The sequence below is a fragment of the Electrona antarctica genome, assembly GCF_951216825.1.
Source record: "Electrona antarctica genome assembly, chromosome: 10".
In the NCBI taxonomy this organism is placed as follows: Eukaryota; Metazoa; Chordata; class Actinopteri; order Myctophiformes; family Myctophidae; genus Electrona; species Electrona antarctica.
In genome coordinates, this window is record NC_136791.1 from 37,420,083 (window position 1) to 37,442,582 (window position 22,500).

The 22,500-nt window shown below is 42.2% G+C and overlaps 1 protein-coding gene across 1 annotated transcript in view; it reads right to left on the minus strand.

Moving 5' to 3' along the window:
- Nucleotides 1-22,500, minus strand: part of slc24a3 (solute carrier family 24 member 3) — a gene marked incomplete at both ends in the record, with an annotated part of 99,714 nt that overhangs the window by 54,380 nt on the left and 22,834 nt on the right. The window contains one exon of the mRNA XM_079511923.1: nt 12,655-12,783. Coding sequence (XP_079368049.1) covers nt 12,655-12,783 — 129 coding nt within the window. The remainder of the gene's footprint in view (nt 1-12,654; nt 12,784-22,500) is intronic.

Sequence of the window (22,500 nt, forward strand, 5' to 3'; positions counted from 1 at the left end):
CTTACTAAATTGCTCTGGATTAAGAGCGTCTGCTAAATGCCTCAATTGTAAATTGTAAATCTACCCATTCAGCAAGGTTAGTAACAACAGTACTACCCCAGACTAACTACACCAGACGTGACCAGAGGGGTTGCTAAAAAGGGATCAGTGTACTCCGGCCCAGAGAGGGTCAGTTGGCAGTGGAGAGATGCCATCCTGTACCATACCATGCAGATTATGTGGAGAAGTGCTACATGTTTGTGTTGAATATCTCCTCCCTCAAGGGAATATATTGATTGTCTGAATGCTACATGTTTGTGTTGAATATCTCCTCCCTCAAGGGAATATATTGATTGTCTGAATGCTACAAGTTTGTGTTAAGGAACAAAGGCTTGAAGGCACATCTATTGTTGAGGTACTTTTAATGATGTGCGTGCCATTTCCTCACTACCTTCTAAGCTAATAGAACCTTTTCATCTGGAAGACTCAGTTTCAGTGTCATGTGAAGGATTTCAGTATGACAAATTAGCCTCATGTTCCCGCTTTAGTTCTTGACGTGCTTTTCTTGTCCTGTCTCAGAAATCAGATTACGACAGCTTGTAGATCGGCTAATTTTGATGAAGACATGTGGTGTAGACTGTAGAGTCCTGGCACAGACAGAGCCTACTCAGGTTCAATTTACTGTAGAGAGGATTTAAGTGGCGGACAGGAAATCAGTTGACTCACATTCGCACACCACTCCCACACCCCTGCATGCATGCACGCACACGTGCGCGCACACGCACACACATCTCTGCCTTCCCAGCTGGCCTGTAGTCTCTGACATGCTTATTGAGCTTCCTTAGAGTGACAGATGGGCTGCAGGCAAGGAGGACGCAGCTTGGTAAACACGCACGTGCACACGCGCGCACACACACACACACACACACACACACACACACACACACACACACACACACACACACGCACACGCTCATGCATACACACACGCACAAACACACACCCACGTCACACATACACACACAACACACATACCCAACGGTAACACGCACACCAAGATGCACATGGATACACATTCACAGTGGATAGGCAAAAACACACACACACACACACACACACACACACACACACACACACACACACACACACACACACACACACACACACACACACACACACACACACACACACACACACACACACACACAAGCTCATCCTCAATGCTCAGAAGACCTCCTGTCATATCTGACTGTCTCTGTGTCCTCTGTCCTTCCTCCCTCCTCAGGCTGCCATGGAGGACCAGGTCTCCAGGGCCACTCGTCCAGGGGCCTTAAAGGTCCATCCACCTACAGCATCTATCCATCTCTGTCTGTCTGTTCATGTCTATTATAAAAGAGTGAAAAACCTTCTTCAACCACAGGAGAGAAATTAGGGTACAGAAGGACAGCGGAACACAGAGATAAGAGGATAGGAGAGAATATGAGAGGATAGGAGCGTAACCTTTTAAATTACATTTCATGTGGATAATTGCAATAATTTAGTAGAAAAAGAACATAATCATTTGTTAATTATAAGTACTTTGGTTTGTTCTATGGACTTTTAATGTTTGTCTTATTCAAGGGAAAAAACAAACAAACAAAAAAACAGGCCCCCCAAAAAAAATCAGCATGCCCCCTGTGATGTGGGCGCTCCTCACTTCACATTTAATAGCAAGTACTTTTTTACTCTCACTCACAACATTTTGACTGAGCTACTTTTGTCCACCTCTGGACGTCACCTGAGGGACCAGGAATGATAAGTAGTTTGTTAGCTGTTCTGACAAGACGTAAAACCAAGAACATCAGCAGAGGAACATCACATTATGTATTCAATGGAGTGGACAGTCCATTATAAATGTGAACTGTAGGACGTCTGACAGTGAGACCGTGTAGGGGAGAAGGAGAAAGTGTAGGAGAGACATAGTTAGGATAGCTGAGAAGGAGACAGGAAAAGCTGAGTAGGAGTTAACAGGACCTGAATGTCGGTACAGGGCTGTGTGGGGGAATTACAATTTATTTGATTCCCGCAAATTTAGCACCTATGACGCATAGCAGTTTCTCACACGCATTTACAGCAATGTTAATAATAACAATCAACCTACAGCGTATGTGAATGCGGGAGAAGTGGTTGGAAACAGACCGTCCATCTTCGGTGTGCTCTCTCTCCAGTGAGCCATTCTGGTTCTATAGCTCTCTCTACAAGGCTATGACCTATGAGCATGAGGACCCCCTACCCACAAGCATTATGAGCTCCCCTCCCATATCAAACTGGGTTGAGACGTTTTGGCTTTTGATCCGAGAGTTCTGTGGGCTTTGCTTTGATTCACTGCTGCTGCTCCTGTATTCTATAGTGATTTTCTCATTTTTCGTATTTTTCTTCCTTTGTTTTAGCTATTATGTCATGTACATGTATTTAGCTTTTTGAGTGGTGTAAACCACTTTGTTAGTTTACGTGTCTGTCTGTCTGTCTGTCTGTACCAAAAAAATCACACCCGTGTGAACTGAGTGGTGTAAGGTTTTATATAGCATGATCAGCTGTGGTCTGACGTAATGTCTGACGTAATGAAATCATTATTATTATATAAGGTAAGGTATTATATAGCCTGATCAGCTCTGATCTGACGTAATGAAATCACACCCGGATGTGATTTCACAACTGGCCTTTTTTGTGCAGAAAAAACGACCATGGTTGCTACGGTCATCCAGTTCACCCGGGTGTGATTTAATTACGTCAGAAATTATTTTGAACATAGCAACCATGCTCATTTTTTTCTGCACACAAAAGCCAGTTGTAGGAGTGGTTTACACCACTCAAAAATGAGCATGGTTGCTATGGTCATCCAGTTCACACAGGTGTGATTTCATTATGTCAGACATTACGTCAGACCACAGCTGATCAGTCTATATAAGACCTTACACCACTCAGTTCACACGGGTGTGATTTTTTATTTTCTGTACAGCACTTTGGTAACATTTGGTTGCATTGTAAAATATGGCACTATACTGTCCTACAACAAAGTATAAATAAGGCTTAAAAATCTATTGAAGGCGACACCGCTCAGAAATAACACTGTATACTGGCAAAAAAACATCTCTCCCCTTGTCCATCTCAAATGGTAAAATGGTAAATGGTGCATTTATATAGTGCCTTTATCCAAGGTGCTTTACATAGATTGTGCATTACATTCACCGATGGCGGCGGAAACCATGCAAGGCACCAACCAGCACATCAGGAGCAATTAGGGGTTCAGTGTCTTGCTCAAGGACACTTTGATGCTAACTCTGGGGGAGCCCGGGTTCGAACTGGCAACCTTGTGGTTACCATCCAGCCACTCTACCCCTGAGCCACCGCCACGCACGAACACACGCGCGCACGCACGCACGCACACACGCACGCACACACGCACGCACACACACACACACACACACACACACACACACACACACACACACACACACACACACACACACACACACACACACACACACACACACACACACACACACGTATGAGGTAGAAGGCTCTTGCTTGCAGTGCATGAGAAGATTTTGCAATGTAAACATGATTATCCATAATCCAACAGACTACTGTCACAGCACATAATCCAAACCCTGTGCGAGGAGTGCATGTGTGCCGTGACAGCGTCAACCTCTGTCTGTCATTTCAAACTCCCCCAACCCCCAATATTTTTATTGAAGGATTTGCACAATTTTCACAACAATAACAAAACAATTGAGGAAAAATAAATCCTTCCATTTGTTTTATTATTTATTTTCACAAAGAAAAACAGGCTAGAAAGTAGAAAGCCTCCCACCCAACACCCTCCCACCAAGCACACATTAAAAGATAGGTAAAGAAAAAGTACAATGGAGGAGGGAAACTATTAATGAAAATGAAATGAAGAAATTCTAACAGGACAGTACAGGTTATATATAATACACAGGAAACAACATATTATGTTCTCAGGTACTGTACATGGGGAGCACGAACCTTATGATAAGAGACTGACCACTTATCCAAGAGGGGCTTACATGTATTTTCAAGATTTGTTGATACATTTGTTACAAATGTCTCTCCATATGATGTACACTCACCAGATCTCTAAGCCACTATTAAGTAAGTGAAGTCTTTCGCCACTGCTAGAACAGAGGCCTATAGAGCGTCGCAGTCCCACCTCCTACCCTGGACCAGGAAATGAAACCCAATGCATTTTTCCCATAGACATTTCTTAAAGTATTTATTTAAAGACGGTTACGCCACGGACAAAGCCAACTCGAGTCGTGACAACTCATGACAACACAAACAATATTTTGGACCAAACAAATAATTACAAAGAAGAAAAACAACAAAAAAAGTGTTGTAACCTGCCGTTTTTTTCTTCTTTCTAATTATTTGTTTGGTCCAAAATATTGTTTGTGTTGTCATGAGTTGTCACGACTCGAGTTGGCTTTGTCCGCGGCGTAACCGTCTTTAAATAAATACTTTAAGAAATGTCTATGAGGAAAATGCATTGGGTTTCATTTCCTGGTCCAGGGTAGGAGGCGGGACTGCGACGCTCTATAGAGCACCGAAGTCCTGACGTCACTGCCCTCTACTATCAGTAGAGGGCGCCAGTCCCTAGATTCGTGTATTTTTTTATAAGCATTGTAATCTCCATAGGGGGATTTTAGATCGCCTCATATAAGAACTGTGTTTGAAAAATAAACCGATCACCCCAGCCTTTTCACTCATATGGATATGAAGCATCGACTGAAGGTGGAAATGTACAAATATACCCAAAGAGTAACAAAATAAGCGTTAGAAACGAGCCAAAAAACCCAGAGACTACATTTCCGGGTAGGCTGCTTCTGCCCGCAGCCCGTCGCACAACAGAAACTGAACATTAATTACGTTTATTTGTATTTTTATTGTATTGATATATAATGTATCGTGGTTAGTACGAGTCGAGTCACAACCAGCTGAGCTTACGTCAACGAGGAATCTCAGGAACGCAATATGTTGACAGCTGGGCGTGACGTATATGCTCAGCGACATTGCATTCATATGTAGTTTCAAGGCTTTTGCGGTCACATTAATTCCATTTTCTCCAGAAACTGGCTGTATCAAATATGAATGGACATCATTAACGACGCACAGCCACTCTCCTGACAGAAAGGCCGGGGTGGTCGGTTTATTTTTCAAACACAGTTCTTATATGAAGCGACATAAAATCGCCTTATGGAGATTTCAATACAAATAAAAAAATACACGAACCTGTGTGTTGGTGCCCTCTACTGAAAGTGACGTCAGACTTCGGTGCTCTATAGAGCGTCGCAGTCCCGCCCCCTTTCATGACGACGCCAGGCCCAGGAAATAATTCCCAATGCATTTTTCCCATAGACATTTCAAAACGTATTTATTTAAAGACCGTATAAGCGTCGTACAAAGCCAACTCGAGTTGTGACAAATCATGACAACAAACACAATATTTTGGACCAAACAAATAATTACAAAGAAGAAAAACAAAAGTGTTGTAACCTACCGTTTTCTTCTTCTTTCTAATTATTAGTTTTGGTCCGAAAAATTGTTTGTTGTCATGATTTGTCACAACTCGAGTTGGCTTTGTACGAGGCTTAAAAGGTCTTTAATACTTTTTGAAATGTCTATGAGGAAAATGAACGGGGAATCATTTCCTGGGCCCTGGTAGGGGGCGGGACTGCGACGCTCTATAGCCTCTGACTTCCGCTACTGTTGTAAGCACTTGGCCAGCAGTGTGTTTCTACCGTACCACTGATCCAAGTACAGCAAGTATTGGGTCAGGTGCAATATATGTATTAAAGGCTTTTGATGTATGGTAAAATGAAATGTAGTCTTATAGGCAAGTCCAGAAGTGATGGCCAAGTTTGCCGGTCTCCTGCTTACACATAAGAACTTCTTCTTATATGGAATAAAGCATGCATGGACTTGGAATATACTTAAACTGAACGAAAGTATGTCTGGCATTTATACTACGGTGAAAATGTTATCAAGAATTAAATCCCAAACTTCCACAGAGATTTTAATATCCAAAGCTGTGTGTGTCTGTGTGTGTGTCTGTGTGTGTGTGTGTGTGTGTGTGTGTGTGTGTGTGTGTGTGTGTGTGTGTGTGTGTGTGTGTGTGTGTGTGTGTGTGTGTGTGTGTGTGTGTGTGCACGCACAAACATGAATGCACCCAATGTACCCAAGACCTTGTCTTGTTCATATTTTATAAACATAAATAGATTATGAGTAAGCGTGTGCGTGTGCGTGTGCTCATGCGCTCACATCACATCAACTCACTAGTGTGTGGTTATGTTTGTTTTTTAAAATGGGATGCTCAAATCACAAATTGATATACCGTAGCTGAGGTATAATGACCATATATTATCACAGCTTTGTACAGTTCTATCGCTCTGCACAGCTATGAACAAAACCATACAGGTACATACTTTCAATTATACAGTACGTCAACATGAAATGATTTAACAAACTTGTTCAACAGAGTCATTTTGTCATTATATATATATATGATTTATGACATTCAAGTGATTTCTTGATGACATAAATCATATAATTATTGGTCAATATAGTGTCTTAATATTCAGCTTACATATTATTTATGAAGCACAATGTTGTTAACAGTTATTCAATCTAACTGTAATCTAATTTGTAGCTTATACATACACTACATATTCACTAGGTCAATTCTCAAGTTATTATGTGAAAATACAATTTGTTGATTTAAAACATGCTGTATGCAATGAAGATATCAATGCTGTAAGGTGGAAATCTCATACCGTATGTGCAAAACTGTTACTTTTCAGGATTCAAAAATAGCTATCTGCTATTTTGTCTACTTGTGTGTGACACTGTAGTATGACAAAGTAGGGAATTCATTTACTGAAAACAACAAAGTGAAGCAGCCTAAATATATCAAGGCTAAATGAAGGAGTCCCTGTCTTTGAGGTTAGCTACTAGTTGATCAGCTGATGACATGGGAGAGGCAGATTTGACTCAGCTGCCCACAAGTGATTAGCAGAGAGTGACACAACTTGATTAGGAAAACATTACCACAAGAAAATGTGGAGATCGCTAACTTTTATACAGTATAACCATTTCTCCCTGAACCCCTTTTGTGTATCTTTAAGTTAATCTCTTTTGCTTTTAGCTTTTTCTACTTTTTTTAAACTCTTCCCCCCCAATTTAGTCATGATTCCAATTGATTCTTCCCCACACACATTTGTGTGTTGTCACTGCTGTATGCTACTGACTCACCTGCCAGCTAGGAGCCCCCACCGAGAGGACATAGAGTGTCCGTCCTGCTCTTTCCACCCAACACTCTGATCTGATGACTGGTGCTGCCCCAGCCGTAGGCCTACAGTAGATGCAGTGATATCACCCACCCCGCCCGGTTCCCTCCCCCAAACACAGGCCAATCGTGTTCGTATATAGACGCTCGACTAAGCTGGATGAACCACGGTGGATTCAAACCCACAACCTCTGCGAAGGTTCATCTTATGTCATCTTATTGTCATCTTATTGTCATCTTATTTCCAAAACCACATTAAACATTTCCAAGGAGCAACGATTGCTACTGTACATTGGAATATAAGACAGCGATAACGCTGCAGAGAACCAGGAAAGTACCCAGTCCCACACTTTATTCTTTTATTCTATCACTGACCAGTTGTAATGAGTCAAAATCTAATGTAATGAGATCTGATTATTCTGCTAATTGATAGCTATACAATATTCATTGTTTCAATAACCTGAACTAGATATCCAACAAATTGTCTATGACTGTACTGTACTTCATCTGTTGAAGAGTTGATATTCTTTTTTTTTGTTAATTGATTCTCAACAAACCGCTTACAAATATTAGACTGATTGTATGCTACTATCTAATGAAAATGTAATGTCTGAAATTAAGCGAAACACAGGAAGTTAAAGTTAATAGTTTAAAGACATTTTACGTCATGGACTGTATATTCTATTTTACCCTGCAGAAGGTTGTGCTCCAGTATAACAAAGGCAGCGGGATATCTCGTGTCAGTCAACTAACGCAGCTATTAGGCAAGCAACTACAGTAACTTAAAACTTGACTTTGTCTACTTCACCTGAAACTATCGCTATGATAAGTCTCCCTCTACTGTACCTACTGTACGTCTAGGTTCTGATACAATATGGCCATGCTATTGAGGAAATACTACGATAACTACTGTAGCAGGAATCTTTAACATAATCATGGGCAGTAGATTCAAATCTTCAGAGATATTTGTGCAAGCAGCTTCTGGCAACTATTAACCCATTCTGACCTGAGATCAGATTCTAAAAATGTCTTCTACATCCTGACAGTCTTCTGAAAAAGCTATGTTTCTATGTCAGTCGTTAAAAACTGAAGGTGAAGGTCATTTCACGATCGAAATTCTCTGCATGTAAGTGTTAAAAAATAGCAGATCATACAAGCTCATAGCGCATATAGATCTGCTATGTTTAGAAAAGTCTTGAACAATTTTGGTAATCTTTTTATATATTTATATTTTAAACAAAAAAAATTAACTCAAATCTTGATATGGGGTCGGCGGCCAAATACATATCATTTGACATTGACATGAAAACGTTTGAGAATCACTGAATACTAGCAACATACGTTTTTTTTCCAGAAAACGATTAAGATTTAGAAGACACTAGAATCAGCCTCATAGGTCTTTATTCTTCACTTGCACAATGTAGGAGGCGGGACTAAGGGGGACTTCCTGTTGGGATATCACCCAAGTGTTTTCTTCCGGTCCATCGGGAGTGCATGTAAGTAAGTCATTTTCAACGGACAATTCTAGTATTTTCTCGTCACTTTTTAATTACGTTTAAAAAAAACTTTTATTCATATGGTTCATTAATTTACCATTCGTTTTTATCGTAATGTTTTATTTAGGTTTTTTTTCTCTAGGGGAAAGTTGTATGCTCCAGTGCAGCAGCACAGACAGGCACTGGAGCATACAACTTTCCCCTTGAGAAAAAAACCCTAAATAAAACATTACGATAAAAACGAATGGTAAATTAATGAACCATACGAATAAAAGTAATTTTTAAACGTAATTAAAAAAATCACACCCGTGTGAACTGAGTGGTGCAACTCCCCTCTCCCCTGCCTCCCCCCCCCCCTCTCCCCTCTCCCTCCCCCTCTCTCTCATTAGCAGGCAACAGTGCAGCACTATCTCTCTCTCACTGTTTCTGGCACAACCGCGCCCCTACTGGTACTCATAGTCAATTAGTCACACACAAACATAGTCACATAGGTTAACACGGACATTGCTGTTCCTTGGAGTGGTTGCACCACTCAAAAATTACAAGTGATGAGAAAATACTATAATTGTCCGTTGAAAATGACTTACTTACATGCACTCCCGATGGACCGGAAGAAAACACTTGGGTGATATCCCAACAGGAAGTCCCCCTTAGTCCCGCCTCCTACATTGTGCAAGTGAAGAATAGGTTAACGTATGTTGACACTTTTGTATCATTCCACCAGCTTCAGAAGTATATGGCCGGCCAGGGAAACATTTATTCTCATCTTTCCAACCATTTCTTTCACATTGTGTACCTTCACGACACTATGTACCTTAAGGGTACTCCCAACTTTGAGAATGAAAAAATCCTGATAAGCTGGATAGCAAACCATATAATATCCCAACTGTATAAGGGAGTGTCATCCTTGATTAAACTACCACAAAAATGTTAAACAGAGTGAGGAAAGGTACTCTGATTCTTCAGACAAGAGATTAGAATACATACATTCTCTATTAAAATGCCTGACATTGATAAGACTTATTTTCTTGCTGATCAACTCATATGGGCGTTGGGCGCAAAATCTCAACAAGATAAATTAAAGAGTGCGTCCCCCCCCCCCCCCTCCCCCCTTTTCTGCTGAGGAAATATGCAATTACGACTAACCAACCTGATGATGACACTAATTGTTTTGGGATTGCTTGTGATTATGAAAAGGCACGGGGCTATAGGGGGTGTTTATAATCAATTCTGATTACTGTACATACATTTTTTATTTATTTTTAACAAATTATCTTGCATGCTTGGAGACAAATTAGCATATTTTCTGAGAGGTTTTATGTGATGTGATGTATAAATGTATTACTGTAAAGCAGATATAATATACATCTTTGTTGATCAAAACAAATGGTATGTCAACCAATTCCTATGATTATTAGTCGACTAAGAATTTCTTTAGACAAGGACAGCCCTAGTTCCTCCCTCAATAGTTATGAGCATGCGTTCAAGAGCTTGAGGGATGAGAATTAACCAGGTGGTGATATTATCACGCCTCGTGACACGTCACGCCACCATATATGGCCGTCTCCATATATGAAGATCACGACATTGACCTCATCAAACCCTGGATAGTCATGGAGCCGGCCTGCAACTCTACATCTGACCTCAAACCTCACACCCTTAGATCTCCATATATGGAGCTGACCTGTTCTGACATTCTTACATCACCGATGCATTTATCTGACATATGGCCCAATTGGCAGTCAATGGTCAAGAAGCTGAATTATTGATTAACACTTCGTCACACATACATTGATTTGAGGCTGGTCTCAAGCCAGGAATCGAAACATGCATGTAGATAAATGTTTTATTCATTTAAATGAAAGTGAGAGACAGACAGAGACAGAGAGAGACAGACAGAGACAGACAGAGACAGAGAGAAAGGGAAAGAGAACTGATGAAATAAATGGAGGAAAGGCAGGAACAAGCCTATTAAAGTAATTAGTGAGATAATGGCTGATTAAACATAAACAGTCAACACAATGCAGTCTAAATATAACCTTATGTATCGGAAAATGCGCGCGCACACACACACACACACACACACACACACACACACACACACACACACACACACACACACACACACACACACACACACACACACACACACACACACACACACACACGATTCAATTGAGCATGGTGTATTCATTCAAGACTGATGATGTAATTCAGTAGATTTGAATACACTGCTGCTGCCATAAGACGTCTTGCCTCCAACAATGTGCCCTGGAACATCTCAACTCCCCAAAGATGATTAAAGATGCAGAGGGAGGTTCAAAGAAGGCGAGGGAGAAATAGGGAGGTGGGGGGTTGAACATTCGTTACTAAGATCAGAAAATTATTTCGGTTATTCAAGCACATCCCTGCTACTCGTAGACTCATGTCTCACTTGCGTACCAAGCCATTCGAGGTTGTACGAAGACTATTTTCGCTGCGAGACACCAATGCGCAACATCATATAAATTGGGCTTCACATCACAGGCAGTCATTCCTGCTTTGATCTGACCAGCTTGAAGTCGCAGAGAAGTGGGAGCCCCTTGCGTCTGTAATCATGCTATCCTACCATGTCATGAATACACTGTACAATGTACAATGTATGTGTGTTGATCTGCAAGAATGTTTGCACTGTGTCTATTATATGTGTATGTTTGTACAGCACTGAAGCACATGTATACTACTGTATTTGTGCAGTGTGCGATTGTGTGTGATTGGTGGGTGGTGCGTTTACAGTGAGATCAAGAGGATGCTTGGCAGGACGTCAGCCTTGTAAATCCCCGGGATCTCTTATGGAAAATACACATCCACACATATTTGCGCGCGCGCACGCATGCACACACACACACACACACACACACACACACACACACACACACACACACACACACACACACACACACACACACACACACACACACACACACACACACACACACACACGCCCGAAGAGAAAGCAAACATAAGTTGTTCCAATACAGACGAGTTCTGGGCCAGCCAGCAGCACAACAACATCTCCTAACTGGGAGACGTCTCTGTTCTCTGCTTGTGATTCATCCCAGGGTTTGCCTCCCTCCTGTTCTCTCTCTCTTTGCTTTCATTTTCCACCCCATCTGTAGGCTGCGACCCCCAAACATAATCATATTTGAACTGACCACCACCACCCTGATAAGCACTTGAAATGTAGGAGTTACAAGCTCACAGCGGCTCGCTTTGCGAGGTGTTGTGAGCTTGTAGATCAGCTATTTTCTTTTTCTTTTTTGCCTCTTTCTTATTATTATTTAACAATTTGGCCAATGTTTGACCAGTTCTTACAGTCTATTTTGTTGATTACTTTTGATGCATTGATGATTAATTTAATTTCTTCTTTATTTTAGGTATTAAAAATGTCAGAAAGTTCTTAAATTGTCACTTTACTATCATATCGGGACCCCCCAAATGCACAGGTTGAGAACAACTGGTCTATGCGAGGCCGGAGATTATGTTTTTGCTCTTGTCCGTCCATGTGTATGTGGGTGACTGTGTGTGTGTGTGTGTGTGTGTGTGTGTGTGTGTGTGTGTGTCTGTGTGTGTGTGTGTGTGTGTGTGTGTGTGTGTGTGTGTGTGTGTGTGTGTGTGTTGTGTGTGTGTACGTGCGCACGCTTCCAACTCTGTCATGTCAGTAGCCTTCTACAGTATATGCCTTCAGCTGCCCTTACCAGAAGTACAGTGTGTGATTTCACCGAGCGACACAGTCACAGTCATGCGAGATTCACGTGACAAAGTAGGAATTAAGCATCACACAAATGCACTCACCTGGTTCGGTGCAGTTTTTAGACTTGACGACCTCTGATTCATTATCGTAGCTCACTTGCAGGAGATGACGTCCTTCCCATCGCGCCTCCTCCCCCACCTCCTTATGCAAGGGGCTGAACACGTCATAGCCTGAAACACAGAGAGAGACTGATTAGTTTCGAGTAACATTTTGCTACATACATTGCAATGCATTTGGTGCTTGTACAGAATTGAATGTTGCTCCAATGTTGTTACTGTGATTCCATGTCAAATTATACAATAAATTAAACCAAAGTAAATCATTTTAATCACTGCAATAATAACAATTTTACACCCTTACTGTATCTGTGCTTTGGCATTAAGTACTGCATTATAACTGTAAACCATCACAGGTGTAAATTAATATGCATTATGCATAATTATTCCATGCATGGTACATTCTTATTCAGAGGTAGTGCAGTTGTTCTTAGGTATGATCCTGTGTGGACCTACTGTGGAGTACTGCAAATGTATGACTGGTTCTCAAATCCTGGATACTCTGAGATAAGGTTCCTATACATAAGTAAATGTGTGCATGATATGATATACAGTATGTAGAATAAGTTGTTCACAGTCTAGTCAGTGGTGTCAGCCTGATAATGTACTGAACTTGCAGAACTCAGCACATACACAGCACACATAACTAGGACATTTATGTGTGCCCATGTGTGTGTGTGTGTGTGTGTGTGTGTGTGTGTGTGTGTGTGTGTTAGGGATGTGTAAATGTGTCAAAAATGAAAATCGATTAGCATAATTCAATATTAATCGATAAATCGATAAGCCCCCCCCCCCCAAAAGAAAATTGGTTACTAACTCCATCTTTTAAATGAGGACCACTGGTGGTCCCTGGACCAGTGTTGAGCCAATTGATCACCATAGCAACCCCAGCCTAGGCCTGATTAGGTAAATTCCCAACACCTGCTAAATCCTCCAAACATGTATCTTGATTGGAATCAATCTCCACTCACACTCAATGACTCACACTCCTCATGCAGCTACACAGACACATCCCAGGCACACTTTGGTAGGCCTATAGCACTGTCCTGTTTGGATGACAATATTGCCTTTCCAACAGATTTTTGATTTTCGATTATTAATTTTCATAATCGATTTCGGGTCCTATTAACGATAATCGATTAATCGATTAATCGGACCCATCCCTAGTGTGTGTGTGTGTGTGTGTGTGTGTGTGTGTGTGTGTGAGAGAGTGTGTGTGAGAGAGAGAGAGAGAGAGATCCCAACCAGCACCGGATGTGTGTATGTACAGCCGCCAATTAAATAAAGTAAGTCCATGGAGCTCAAAAAACAAGTGTGTGGATGTTCCTTCCTTTTCCTGCATGATTGTGGACATGTCTGGGTGAGCCTCCACCAACTAAAGTGACAAAAATACCAATGGATAAGTGTGTGTCTCCCTATATGCCCATTGACCCGGTACAGGCAGGCAGGTGGCAGACAGCACAAACTATGATCCTAGTTGACACTCCTCGTTTCCTTGTAAATGTGAGTCCTGAATTTACTCTGACAAACAAAAGGCAGGAGGAAGATGAGACATAGCACTTTTTACATCATTGTTTGTGATGTGTGTGTGTGTGTGTGACGTGTGTGTGTGTGTGTGTGTGTGTGTGTGTGTGTGTGTGTGTGTGTGTGTGTGTGTGTGTGTGTGTGTGTGTGTGTGTGTGTGTGTGTGTGTGTGTGTGTGAGAGAGAGAGAGAGAGAACTATGCAAACAGCTAGCAAGGTCTTTCTCTCTGCCTTTGCAGTCTAAAAGAGAAAATTATCACTGTATCCTTTTCTTGTACTGAACTAATGTGATGGGTGGATTCTAATACAGTATAACATATATAGGCTGGGTGGTCTGTGGGGCAGAGTGCTTGCTCATTGTCATCTGGGTCACCGTATCCCCCCTCCCCCAGCTCCAACCCTCCCCTCATTTCTTCCACCACCACGCGATGGGGATGTGGGTTCTTGACTGACGGCCGTGCTGAGGCCCGACTAAAAATAGCCTCAGCAGAGGACTGGATATATTTATCCACACAGAGAAATATGAAACGCTTCAGACTCCTGCAACGTGATGGAGGAGATGAGGGGAGAGGGGAAGATGGGAGAGGAGAGGAGGGGGGAAACAGCGGAGGCAGAGACAGAAGGTGGTGAGAGACAATTTAGGCAGAGGAGAGAACAATGGAGAGGAGGAAGGAGACACAGCGACAAATGACGAAGAGGAGGAGAGGCAATTATGGAGAGGAAGAGGAAAACAAAGGAGAGGAGCAGGGAAGAAGAGGGAAGGATGGAGGGATGGACTGAAGAGATATCGCTACATGTTGTAATCATGAGGCTGGGACAGAAACCAGCAGGAAGCCTGATTTATAATCGCACACTGTGCTATTTGACAAATATAACTGCATTGTTACCGTATTGTGCCGAATATAAGACGACTCCCATTTTTCAAGACTCTTTTGTGGAAAAGGAGCATTGGATGTCAGTCTAGTCCCTGATTATACTACGACCCCGTTTTTTAGGATATTTCCATTGGAAATAAACGTAGTCTTATATTCAGAACATATTTTATTTTCATCACAATTTCAGTTGAATATCCATTGTTTTCGTCGAGCATATTGGCCATCCAACAAAACACAAATATTAGCCACAACTCTCTGATAAGATTGTATGCGTCTACAGAATAGATGATGTAGTTTATCATGTTTCACTCAGCATGTATTGTAGTAGAAAATACTTCTAAATACTCCTAGATTTATTGCAGGGTTAATGTGCCACTACTGCGGTCTCCGTGGATAATGTTCCACTAGAAGCCATACATTACAACTCTGCATTCTGCTATGTGACAAAATACCACTGAAGTTGTGTGAGCTGAAAAGTGTACGCCAGAGATGTCACTGGGGTAAAATCTGTGAATAAGAAATCTACAAGCCTTAATCCTGGTTTTTAGCCGCTACCCTCAGTGGCTGTGGCATCATTCTTGTTCATCGAGATTGGCAAAATAGCACGGTTGACATCAAGATGTTTTGTCAGAAATTGTAGGAACACAGAGGAAGGCTAAAACACACATGGAATATGGAATATATGGATTGTAGCGTTGATGTTGTTGCTATTAACTATGATAATAACCATCAAACACTTAACTGAGATGCACATGAACAATTTGTTGCGATATTCTGCAGACTGAACATTGTCTGTGTTGTGATGCACTGCAGACTGGAGAACATACTAGGCTGAACACTGCCAAACCATGTCACTATCATCTTGCAAACAAACCTTCAGTTGTTGTGACACTCTTGACCTCTGCACACTCTTCCCCTAAGCAAATGTGTGCACACTCGTGTGTGTGTGTGTGTGTGTGTGTGTGTGTGTGTGTGTGTGTGTGTGTGTGTGTGTGTGTGTGTGTGTGTGTGTGTGTGTGTGTGTGTGTGTGTGTGTGTGTGTGTGTGTGTGTATTAAGTGCAGGAATCATCCACTCCGCTCTAATTTTAGAGCATGGTACCGTAGGGACCGAGCAGCCTAGAAGAGGTTCTGTCTGTCTTTCTGTCTGTGTGTGTGTCTGTCTGTCTGTGTGTCCAGGGCTAATGTTGCAAATCATTTGACCATTCGTTCCAGACCCCATTCATTTTTCCCATACAGATTTTGAAAAGTATTTATATTTATATCAATTCATAAGCCTAGAATCAAGCAATCCTGCATGAATCATGACCATAAAACATTGATTCTGTGTTGGGAAAAAAACCATTATATGATACCGGTATACTATATTTAATCAATAGAGTGAATACACATAGTTTTTGGTTTTAATTCTTTTTTTTAAATGGAAAAATGAATGAGGTCTGGAACGATGAAACCATAAAATAGCCACCACTGCTAACTGTATGCTAGTCTATACCTGGGGATGTGTGCAGTCGAAAGTATTTTCAGACCTTGATTTATACACTGTAGCCTGCCCTATATGATTACTTTGGGAAACCAAGTTTGTTGTGGTCTTAAGCCCTAACCACACCAAAGGGTCACCATGCAACTCCTTAGGTCCAAACGGTTGCAAGGATTTAATGCTAAAACCGTCTTGACCCTTTGGTGTGGTTTGGGCCATTAAATTCCATGCGTTGAATCAGGGTCAACGTGGGTCAACGTGCAACAAGACATATCACACCGCAGGGACAACGCTAAAACCGTCTTGACCCTTTGGTGTGCTTAGGGCTTAAGAGAGAGAGAGAGAGAGAGAGAGAGAGAGACAGAGAGAGAGAGAGAGAGAGAGAGAGAGAGAGAGAGAGAGAGAGAGAGAGAGAGACAGAGACAGAGAGAGGTTTGTGTCCGCTCGCTCTGGCCGCTCGCCTCGTTCTCAACATGAAAGTCGTTGAAAGAATGTAGTTTGTAACTAAACCCACAGTGAGATCATACATTAGGTAGTGAACATTGTACACACTAACACTATTAGCATCAATAGCTAACACAATGTAGATTGTAACAGTGCACGTGTCGATGCGTGCACTATGGAAAATTATATTTTTCCATAGCCCTCCACTCATAAAAGGCTGAGTGGACCCTGCTTCTAAATGAAAGTCTGCAACAACTTTGTAGCTAAGCTGCGCTCAGCCTGATGTCACAGGTGTTCTCTGTGTGTGCTGGACGGAAACAGTAACATGCGCAGTTTGATATCCAATAGACCGCTATTGAGAGTTGAAAATGCATGCCCCACCCATGCAGTTATTATGTCTGTGTCCCTTTTATGCCCATATATGGAGTTCTTTGTCAGGCATGCCCAAATATCAAGTCTATGCAGATGTCAGAACATCATTGTGATGTCAGAACTGGCCAGCTCCATACAGTATATGGAGATCTAGGGGTGATCAGGTGTGATCAATTGGCTAATTTGGGCCCTGTCCAGAGCCCTGGACAATGGTGTATCTGACGGACTCGACACCGGGCACTGCACTCCTCGCGTATGTCAAATTTGAAGTCATTGGGGCGAACGGTTCCCGAGTTACGTGGATTACAGACGTACACACAGAGACTTGGTGCATTTATAGATAGATGGCAGGGTGGCAGCTAGCCACAATTTGCCATTGACAACCCATACATCCAAACAGAAAAGTCCTATCTGATTGTATTAAACAACGTCAAACTCACCAACATTGCAGCTGTACTGCTAAGCTTGAATTATCCTCTTTCTATCTGCAAAATGTTTGTATCATAAAAATCCACCGAAGACATGTTATGAGCTACTTTCTGTCAAGAAATTCCTTGCAGGTGGTGATTATTTTTCCCAGTGTTGGAGTTTGTAAGAGCTCGCTTTCAGTAAAGCCCCTACTGCCTCCTGCATTATGTACAAATACAAAACAGGTAGTATACAGAGCCGTTGAGTGAGGACAGATTTTGGTGACGGATTTGGGTGACAGAGGTTTGTAGAATTATATGTAGTACTAGTTAGTATCTATACTCTCAGCTTTCCTTTACTGTCTGACCTACACTGTCTCCCTCTCAGCTTACCTAATACCTACTGTCTGTCTCTCCTACACTGTCTCCCTCTCAGCTTACCTACTGTCTGTTTCTCCTACACTGTCTCCCTCTCAGCTTACCTACTGTCTGTCTCTCCTACACTGTCTCCCTCTCAGCTTACCTACTGTCGGTTTCTCCTACACTGTCTCCCTCACAGCTTACCTACTGTCTGTCTCTCCTACACTGTCTCCCTCTCAGTTTACCTACTATCTGTTTCTCCTACACTGTCTCCCTCTCAGCTTACCTACTGTCTGTCTCTCCTACACGGTCTCTCTCTCAGCTTACCTACTGTCTGTCTCTCCTACACTGTCTGTCTCTCAGCTTACCTACTGTCTGTCTGTCTCTCCTACACTGTCTCCCTCTCAGCTTACCTACTGTCGGTTTCTCCTACACTGTCCCCCTCTCAGCTTACCTACTGTCTGTCTCTCCTACACTGTCTCCCTCTCAGCAATTTCCTTTACCGTCTGTCATTTCTGTCCAAAGACCATAATTATGAAAATTAGAAAATAATAACAATCTCCCTCTTTTAATCTATCTGTCACCCCCTTCGTCTGTTGCACAGTCAATCAATACCTGTCTCTTTCTCTCTTTTCATCCATACATCTCTTTTCTCTCTCTCTACACCTGTTGCACGCACCCAAGCATGCGCACGGTGCACGCCACATACACACACACACACCAAATATCACACATTCCCTGTGTGCCTTATGTCCTATATTGGCTGATGTCACACCCTCCCACGTGTGCGTATGCAAGTCCTATACTGGCTGGCCAGTATCCTATATATCCCAGGCGACCTCATAACGTCAGTTAATATGGCCGCCCATTCCTCCTTCCTGTCAACACTAATCTGTTAATTCATCTTCATTAGTTGACTGTGCCAGGCTGCTGTGTGTGCGTGCGTGCGTGCGTGCGTGCAAATGTGTGCACGTGAATGTGTTTCTGTTCTTTGTGTGAGCATGTCAGTGTGTGTGTGTGTGTGTGTGTGTGTGTGTGTGTGACGTGTATTTATATGCATACTGTATGAGCAGTATAAGTGTCTTTTGCTGTTATGTTTATGCATGTGCCTGCTGCTCTCACATGTAGCATGTGTGTATATGTGCACGCAGGATCATCCCTACTGACATGAAACCTGTATTGTGTGTGTTAGTGTGCGCTCGTGTGTGTCTAGCTGTGCCTGCGTGCGGCGTGCGTGCAATGCCGTGCATGCATTCATGTCTGTGTGTGTGTGTGTGTGTGTGTGTGTGTGTGTGTGTGTGTGTGTGTGTGTGTGTGTGTGTGTGTGTGTGTGTGTGCGCTTCAATGTTGTCCCTGGAGAGATGAGAATCAGGCCATGAGCACGTGTCTATGCTTCTGCAACATGCCACATGTGATACAAACACCCTTGGCCATTGTACCTTGGATACAGCTATAGTACGCCGTACGCCATAACTGCGTGCTACTGTAGAAGAAAGGATACATGATACCTATTCCGAAACAATGTACGTACGTATGTGACATTAGCTTTGTACTCGAGTCATCAGTGCTCAATGTAATTGGTGTATACGGAAATGTTACTACGACACAGGTTTGCATGCGCACACAAACACACACACACACACACACACACACACACACACACACACACACACACACACACACACACACACACACACACACACACACACACACACACACACACACACACACACACACACAGACTAATGAGGCTATACTGTGGGTGTAGAAATTGGAATTTCTGCCTTCTACACTGGATTTGTCCCTGTGTAGATTGTTCAATGTGAGCTCAAAAGGGTAAGCCTAGAAAGAAACCCTTGCACGTTTTTCTTTAGAAACTGACATCTGTTGGTTATCATTAATGTTTTAGATTGTCAAACAATTTTGCGCCATTGTAGCATTGCTGGAATATCCTGACATGATAGGTGCCTTGTCATTGTTCCGACAGCACAATATTCCGACGTCGCCATGGCACGTTATTGTACCGACAGATAAGGGACTCGGTCTACTCGGACGACACAAATCCTACCCTGGAGGGTTGGAAGAGTGTGGATATTGTTGTACTTGGGAAGGCACCAAAGCCTACAATGCCGCAGCTGTGGAAACCCAGGGTTTCTGATTGATTGCAAAGCGACCCCTTAGGCTTGCGTAGCCCCCGGGTGGATCCAGGGCCACATCAAATAAAACGGCAACAGTTTACACAATTAAACAGCAAAGCACAAATATGCATCTTTAATCTCTGTTAAAGTGTTCTATGTATGTTGCCGTGTGCATTATGCATGAAGTTTCTGTACACGCCTGACTGCACATCTATACTGACTGAGTCTGAGTGCTCCATGGAGACAACACATGTCTTGCTATACCATTGAGATTGTTACATGACGTTAGTCCTCTGGGATCTCTACAGCAAACACTGCTGTGCTTGATTTAATGTGGGAATCTCCAGAACAGAGGTCATGTATTAAACTGAAATTCTATTAACCCATTTAGGCCTGACCTCAAAATTTAAAAAAAATCTTCTAAATCCTCCAGTTTTCTGAAATAAATATTTTCACGATTTTTCAAAAATAGCAGACCTACAAGCTCGTAGCGCGCCACTCGGTGGCGCGCTATGAGCTTGTAGATCTGCTATTTTTCAATAGCTAAATTATAACATAATGTTTAAAACACCAAAAGGGGTTCCCGCCCAAAATGGGTTAATAAATATCACATTAATAAAACCTTATAATTAAAATACACAGTTAATCATAATTTTAATAATACAATAATGTCCATTAGATAAATCATGTACAGTAGTACATCTTTAGTGTGTCTATACCTGCTATCCCTACACACTTTCCACAGATCAGCTTGTTATCCTGCTCTCACTACACAGTACCACAGTCCACAGATCAGCTTTCTTACACAGCAAAAAGATTAATTAACAGTACACTGTGGATGACACTCTGGATAACACGCCCATTTCCATCAGGATATATTTTCCGCCAATTTGAATTTTCTTCAAAACACACTTTTATTTTCTAAACCTACAGATTTTGTCCGAATCTCATAGAAATCGGTACACATGATCTCTGGACCTATCCGATTGAGTTTAAAATCTGATTTTTTTTGTCCGTATTGTTCGGCCTTAATCATCGTCCGAAGTTAGTGGGAGGGGCCTATTTGACACAAATCATGAACCAAACGTCCAATCCACCCCAAATTTGAATCACATGTCCTGGGTGATGGCATCAACACAGAGCCAAAAGCAATTCCATTTTCATCCATAGGGGGCGCCTCAAATGCGAAAAATGTAACCGTTCGTTGCAAAAACATGATTTTTGTCGGATAAATCCCCTCCGAATTACCATGTAATCACAGGGGTGACTTGACATTGTAATTGGCTAGCAAAATGTGTGGGAGGGGCCTATGTAAGCGTTTGTGGCAACCACACTTTGCAATTTTTAAAAATTGCGACTTTTCTAGTTTGTATTGTATCTGGAACATTTACACAACCTGTCAATAGTATTATTTATTCGTTTTATATTACTTACTTACTCATTTATCTAGCAATGATATTCTGAAGTTATGTCAAATGCCTAATAAAAACAGTATTAAAAAAAAAAGTATGTATCCTGTACAAGCAAATGTATATGCGCGCTCGCTCACACACATCAATAAATCAATGAAGCTATGAGGGTTTAGAATGCTTGTTTATGCTTGCTGGGACCACGAGACCTCATCAAGGGAGGTCATTCTGAAGGAAAAAGGGAATAATACAAGATCGATATACTGTACTGAAAGATTCACCCCATTGGTGGTTGTGTGTAATTGGTGTTTAACAAGCGTGACAGCTCGTTAATGGCCTCGTTAAGAACCTCTTTAGCTGGTGCTGTCACACGCCACTCCTGCTGTGAGTGTGATATCGGCTCCAAGGATTTCCTCACACCTTTCATGTGTCTCTGGAGAGTGGAATATAGGAGGTTCCTTGGTACAGGACATGTCAAGGTCTCCTGTGTTGTTTTGGAAATCACGCGCGCGCACACACACACACATAAAAAAAGCGCCTTTATCCAAGGCGCTTCACATAGATGTGCATTACATTCACCCATTCACACACACATTCATACACCGATGGCGGCGGAAACCATGCAAGGCAGCAACCAGCACATCAGGAGCAATTAGGGGTTCAGTTTCTTGCTCAAGGACACTTCGACACTAACTCTGGGGGAGCCCGGGTTCGAACTGGCAACCTTACGGTTACCATCCAGCCACTCTACCCCTGAGCCACCGGCACACACACACACACAAACACACACACACAAGCTCATCCTCAATGCTCAGAAGACCTCCT